At 43.7% G+C, this 7230-nt stretch overlaps 1 protein-coding gene across 1 annotated transcript; it reads right to left on the bottom strand.

Moving 5' to 3' along the window:
* Positions 1–409: 409 nt before the first annotated feature.
* tsen34 (TSEN34 tRNA splicing endonuclease subunit) lies at positions 410–5059 on the bottom strand. The gene is made up of 5 exons (XM_052077552.1): positions 4849–5059; positions 3573–3822; positions 2902–3040; positions 1878–2138; positions 410–1157 (listed from the first exon to the last, which is right to left on the bottom strand). Exons 2-5 carry the CDS (start codon positions 3816–3818, stop codon positions 967–969), a joined length of 837 nt encoding a protein of 278 aa, XP_051933512.1. The 5' UTR covers positions 3819–3822; positions 4849–5059; the 3' UTR covers positions 410–966.
* Positions 5060–7230: the final 2171 nt, after the last annotated feature.

Here is a 7230-nt window from a genome sequence, read left to right as displayed (position 1 = left end):
GAGAGTTCACAGGAATATTTTCGCCTGTGTCAATACTTTCAGTGAATGGACAGCCTTCTCGTTCGATAATCGGCACCAACCCCACTGAGTGACGTTCAGGGTAACCTCAGACGTCTCAGTGTCATTATGCAAGAAGGAAAATAGACCTGGTCGATCCCAAATACTACGTGAAGTATAAGAAAGTGGAAAACCCTGGCTTTTTTTTTGTATATGCTGTACACTAGCACACCGTTCATACATTTTATGATTATACAACAAACAAAATATAAAAAACAAATATATGACATAAATTGCATACAAAAAATTAATCGGCACCATTGTTGCTTCACTTTAAATGAAGACCTCTGTCTTCAGATTACTGGCAAAGTTCTTTTTGTGTCCCATCAATCAAAATTACTAGCTACATAAGTCGGGAGAGATTATATGTAAAGAAAAACACATTTAGATTTGAGATGGCATTTAGATAAAAAAAAAAACACGCATATCTACATCGGGCTCTGCCAGTGAATCCGAATTAATTGCTTCATTTCGTTTGGCAGGAGTCATTCAGATGTGAACAAAGAGACGGAGAACCATCTCCGCAGCGCTCCACCAGTCAGGCCTGTATGGCACCGTGGCCACACCTATGTAAACGACACATTTCATCCTGCCTGGAGTATGCCAAAAGGCACATGAAGAACTCTCAGGGCACGAGAAAGAAAATTCTGTGGTCTGATGAGACAAAGATTTGGAGATTGCCCATGAAATGACCAATCCTGCCCATGTCTTCTTTCCTCAAAATCCTTGCAATTGTTTTTTACTCCATCGGTTTTGCAGTCGGCTCATTCGTATCTGATGCCTCTACGGTTCTAAACTGAGGAATACAAAAGTCTGCTGCCCACAATGAGAGAGGGAATGTTGCTGAAGTGAGCAGAACAGTACTCTCCAGGAACAGCCAGGACGTATCAGTCCCGCTGTCCAATCAGATCAGATCATTCCGCTCCACTGGAGCGACGAGTACGTCACGCCGCCACCGTGGCAGTGAGGCGAACACAAGACCAGCGTCTTCTTGACATTGGAACCCAGGCGAGCGGCTGCCAGGAGGTCCAACAGGGGCACGCTCTCGTCGGCGCGCACGCACACGCAGATGAAGTGCGCGTGGAAGCGCAGAGGGTCACCTGTAAAAACAAAACAAACAAGAACATTAAGTGGGTGCAGGGAAGCAAATCTCCTACCTTCCTTTCTACATTTCGTTTTTTAAATGTCCTTCCTTCTCCACTTTCGTATTTCTGCCTTTTGGCCACAACTAATTCTCTCCTTTGCTTCCTTTTTCACCCTTCATTCTAACCTTTTCTTCTTTCTATCCATTTTTGAGACGCTTCCTTCTTTGTTTTTCCCGCATCTTCCTTTCAGTCCAGCCTTTTCTTTCTCCCTTCTTTGAAATTCTTTCATTTGTTCCTTTTTAATTCTCTCCTACCTTCCTTGCTTGTTTTCCTTCTCCCTTTTCCACATTGCTTTCTACCACTTGGCCACAGATTTCAATTCTTTCCCATTTCCCTTCATTCCGTCTATTCTTTAGTTGCTTCTTTCTTCCCTTCTTTTTTCCATCTCCTCCCTTCTTTCATTGGTCTCTTGCATTTTTTTCTTTCTTTCCTTCCTCCTGCACTTCATTCCTCTCTTCCTTACATTTCTACTTCCATTCTTTATTTCCTACTTCTCATATTTTCTCTCCTCCTAATTTCCTTGCTTGACTCCTTGCTTCCTCCCACCAAGGCCCAGGGAGTGCCCGACTAATGATAACGAGCTCTTTGCAATATGATTACCGGTACATTTATTAAAAAAAAAGTGGATTGGACAGTAGTAATTGGAGCAGCGGAGAGGACAAGCAACCAACATACCAGGATAGACCAGGAAATCACCACCAAACTTTCCAGCCGAGGTCAGGTAGAAGCCCCGCCGCCTCAGATCCAAGAACACCTGGTACTTGGCGTCGGCGGCGGGCGTGCGGATGGCACAAGAGGCTGGCCCTGCCGAAAGGTGGGCCGGCCCTACCCTGGCTGTATTCAGCTGGACCATCAGCGCGGAGCGCTTGAAGCTGAAGTGACGCTCTAGAGTCTCCAAGTGGCGCCGCTTGTCCTCCTCGCAGTCGACCTCAGACCCTGTGTGCAAAGCAGCAAGGTCGTCAATCCACTGACTTCCTCATGTGCAAGTATCCATATGGGTGTGACTTGTGGCCTCCAGCAGCTCCTTGGGAGTGTTGTCATTTTGTATTTGGGTATTTGGCTGTTCATCCTGTTCACTCAACGGCTGGGAATGCATCCGCGCCATGTCAAACATACACACTAGAAAATTAAAAGTAGTAAATTTATCTACCCAATTAAAATTTGGTATGCAACTGGAAGAAAAACAAATCTTCAAAATTAGAAGAAACTTTTTTTAAACACAATTACGTACTATATTTCACCAAAATTAACAATGTGTTTTATTATTATGTAATGTAAATGAGGACTTGTGGCAAATTATGTCATGTTGTTACTTTGAGTGGTGGTATTTCCCATTTCATGAACGCATCACTCAGTTTGTGAAAGAGTGTGCATGAGATCTTTTCGATGTCAAACACAGACATTAAATTTATTGTCAACCATTTTGATTGTAGATGTCATCATGATTAGTCAACTAATGTTGGCAGCCCTACCGCACGCACACACACACACACACACACACACACACACACACACACACACACACACACACACACACACACACACACACACACACACACACACACACACACACACACACACACACACACACACACACACACACACACACACACACACACACACACACACACACACACACACACACACACACACACACACACACACAAAAAGGGTAGTCGGCAAATACCGGTTGTCTCACCTGGTCGAGACGAGTTGAGTGCACGTACCACAGCCGCCTTCCTGTCTTGAAGAGCGAGGACTTGCTGCTCCTGGTAGCTTCGCTCCAGAGTTTCCTCATAGAGCACCACCTGGTGGGCGTGCTCCTGTGCGCTCACATCCTGAAGGCAGCACATACTCATTAGTCACATACCAGTTACGACACCAATCCCGTCACACATGTGCAAGTTTCGAGTCTTCATGATTGAGTTGTTACTACAACATGTCGGCTGTGTTCACGCCCACAACGGCGCAAAACACTCGTTTCTAATTGTGTCAAGGTGCGTCCGTCCGTGAAAATACCGACACTAGTCTAGGGCACCCATCCGCACAATTACACGACTCCTTGTGCCAGGCTTGCGCTGGAAATGATGAGAGAGGCCTTTTAGTTCTTTTTCGGGCCCAACCGATAAGGATGTTTGCATGTGGAGGCCGATGCGGATATTTGGCAGAACAAAAACCTGATGACCGATTAATGGGCCACATACTTGAAAAAATAATGCTATACTGTATATAAAATTGCCTTTTCTGGGTGCCTAAGCACTTACAACAATAAAGAAATGAATCCGCTGTTCTTCAGTAGTTAAACTTCACAACCAATAAAAAAAATCTGCAAACTTGATTTCAAGTCATGCGTGCAAGAAAGCCACTCACCGATTGCGAAATAGTTGTGAGGGCGCCACTCTCACCCAGAAATCGCTCCTCCTCTGGCAACAACAACAACGGCCGTCCCAGACGCACATTCTGCCGGGGGGTGCGCGGGAGTGAGCCCAGCAGCGCTCCCACCAGGCCAAGGGAGCGTGCGGCGGCCACTTCGTCTGTATGCCACAGCAGGGGGGCGGAGTCACACTGACTGATGTTTATGGCTTGGATGGGAGACTCCATCTCTTTGGAAGACATCACTCTGTCCAAAAACAACATTTGGCTGTTAATTGGAAGGACACGCACGTAACATGTTTGTTATTTAGGACATCAGATTGAAACAGAAATGTTTTGTGTTGCGGCATGGTATAAATTTGAATAGTTGCAGTTGCGGGCGGCCCGGTTGTCCAGTGGTTAGCACGTCGGCTTCACAGTGCGGAGGTGCCGGGTTCGATTCCAGTTCCGGCCTCCCTGTGTGGAGTTTGCATGTTCTCCCCGGGCCTGCGTGGGTTTTCTCCGGGTGCTCCGGTTTCCTCTTACATTCCAAAAAAACATGCATGGCAGGCTGATTGGACGCTCTAAATTGACCCTTGTTGTGAGTGTGGGCGTGGATGGTTATTCGTCTCTGTGTGCCCTGCGATTGGCTGGCAACCGGTTCAGGGTGTCCCAGGCCTACTGCCCGAAGACGGCTGGGATAGGCTCCAGCACCCCCCGCGACCCTAGTGAGGATCAAGCGGTTCAGAAATTGGATGGATGGATAATTGCAGTTGCGTATGGGTTTGGCCAACTTTGCATTGGAAACGACCCACGTCCAGACTGAGCGATTGTGGTGAACAAGGCAATATATTTCTATGGCGCTCCCCTTTGTCAGCGGTTGTACATTTACTTCCAAAAAATAATAATAATAATGATCTTGCCCCCTCAAGTTCAACACAAACATATGTCCCATTGAGTATGTCGATGTGGTAGCAAGGCATTAAAATCACATGAACCCAGAACAGATTACGCAAAAGGACGCCACAAAATCAAAACAATGGCATCTCAATTTCCGTCATTATTTCCAATCGGTCACCGTTGACTGACAATCAAGGTTTTGGCCAGATATGGCTGGGGGTTGTGTGCACACAAAGTCTGGAGAAATTAAGTTTTTTGTGAAAGCTTCAATGTTCAAAAAAGCTTCATTAAGACGAAAAAATCCGAGTTAAACTAACAATATTGGTAGCATATTATACACACTTGACAAAAACTTCCGAGCGACTCGTTGTTTGTTAGACATGCTCACGTGTACCTGGCTGTCCCCCAACGTCTTTAGGACATATTTGGAGCTCAAGATGACAAATTACACTTCCGCTCAGCGATCGATATGTTGAAAAGGCCACATATGAACACAGCGTGGTTATCAGTCAAATGTTGTCACCCGGCAACTTGCTTAGTTTAGCTTTCCTCAGTTTCGCCAGCTCGCGCAGCTTCCGTGCCGTAAAGTGACATCCCAGTCGCGCTCGATTTTACGTCACGACGAATGACGTTGCACCGTCACTGTTAAAAAAAAAAGATCCTTTATGCAGCAACAAAATGATTTTTTTTGTGGTTGAAAACCCCGATGGAGAAATACTTTATGCAGAAAAATCAAACTTTTTGCTTAAAAAGGAGACGTCTTTTTTTAGGAAAAATAATGTTTTATTTTTAATATGTATTTTTGTAATTTGGGGAAATGGATATAAATAATGAAAAAAGGCTAAAAATTACAACTTTGTTGATTAAAATAGTCTTTTGGTGTTGATTTTCATCTCAGAAAAAAAATCATCTTTTTGCTGAAAAATGCAACTTATCGGGGGAAAAACACTTTTCTTGAAAAACAATTCTAAAAAATGAATTATTCGGGGAAAACTATAACTATTCTCGTACGATAACATTGTTTTGTTTCTGGTAAGACTGTAACTTCATTCCCGCAGCCGATGTAATTTCGTTTTGTATTGTGTGGTATGAATGAACCAGTTCAGCAAAGCCAACAGAAACTGCACGCTAAAGCAGCTCGCTCACTTCCTCTCGGCCGGGTGGCTTCGGTTTCAGAGCTGCACAAAAGCCACAAAGGGCGACGCACGGTCAGCTCACTGGCACCACTGTACAACTGCATTGATAAACATAAACACTTCTGGTTACTCCCGTTACCTAAAGGCAGCCCAGTGGACTAGCACTTTATATTTCTGCCTGACAGCCTTGAGTCACGCACGATATTAGCGGAATCTCAAACGCTGTGCTCCAACAGCAAACGGTGTAGTTTGCATCTTAAGATATAAACTAAATGAAATCTTTTAGGGTGTTTTTTTTCAAATTATAAACGTGTTCTTGTTTCTTTTTTAATTGACATTTGATCTGCGAAGAAGCCAGCACTGGGAAGGAATTTAACACTTCTGTTCAACTGGTTATTAATTGGACTGTAATTAATGGCTCAGATGGGACCGCTAATGCTAAGTTAATGGAAGTACAGTATTGTATTGTGCTCAGTGTGTGTGCGTGTGTGTCAAGAGCCCCCCTGGCCCTACCCATTGAGTTGGCCCTTAGTACACGTGTCTGCTGACATCTGAGCCAAACACCACTCACTGTACTCCTCGCCCATTTTCAGTGTATTTCATATTCTTCCCTGGTATTAATTTGAAATTGTTAGTTAGTCTTGTCTGTATTCTACTTTGTTCTTTGGTGAAATATGTTTATTTTTAATAACTTCCCATATTTCTAGGAGCATTTAGTCAAGTGTTATTCTGTGATGTATCTTATTTTGGTGGGTGAATTTTGGACTCAATATTCTACTCAGTTGTTTGAATTGGAGCTAAATAGAAGACATATACAATGAATTCTCATAGGGTGTAATTACATTTTCAAGTACACTATTTTATTCCTTATTGCACAATATTACAATGAGCTCATTAGCCTCAGTGAGATAACAACATCTCCAATTTGGAGCCCTCTGACGTGCCTACGCATTTGGAAACTAGATTTTTATTTTTTTGTGGTCATTTAATCAATTTGCACCATTAGCCAGCTGATGCTAACAACTGTTAGCTCATGATATTGTTAAACTTGTTTGCTGCTTGCTGTACTTCAGTGTGACAGGAAACAGATGAGCTACAAAGCATTGTGGGAAAAGTTTGTGGCAGACGGTATGACATCACGGCTGGGGTGCAGTGGTTCATTTAAGACAGTTGATTCGGGGTTAATTTGCCCCCTCGGAGAATTAACGCAGCCCTGCCTCCCCGTTAATGTTACACCTCCACCTCTGCCTGAAGGACAGGCACCTGCTGGCCTCACCTCCAGCGTTGGACGTCATTCTTTTTTGAAAAAATTACTTTTTGAATTTACTCGTTGGTGGTGTTAAACAAAAACTGTTTGATAATTTTTGATTCTAGTTTATGATATCATTGCAAGTACAATATTAGGGAGGACTATTTTTGTTATTAAAATATGCATTACACTTTTTTTGTCTGGAATGAATTTATGGCATCCACATTAATTTTCACTGGAGAAAGATGAAGAACGATCTTCAGAACAGAATTGTGTTTGTTGTTGTTTCATGGTGCCAGACGTGTTTTTGAAACACCTGATTGTTGCTTTCCTGTGCCTCGGTTGGTTCCTGACACAGCCAAGGTTAATAGTTCGGGTTCGGATCGGGACT

The sequence above is a fragment of the Hippocampus zosterae genome, chromosome 10 (genome assembly GCF_025434085.1).
Source record: "Hippocampus zosterae strain Florida chromosome 10, ASM2543408v3, whole genome shotgun sequence".
Classification (NCBI taxonomy): Eukaryota; Metazoa; Chordata; class Actinopteri; order Syngnathiformes; family Syngnathidae; genus Hippocampus; species Hippocampus zosterae.
This window is presented reverse-complemented; position numbering and strand designations above follow the sequence as displayed.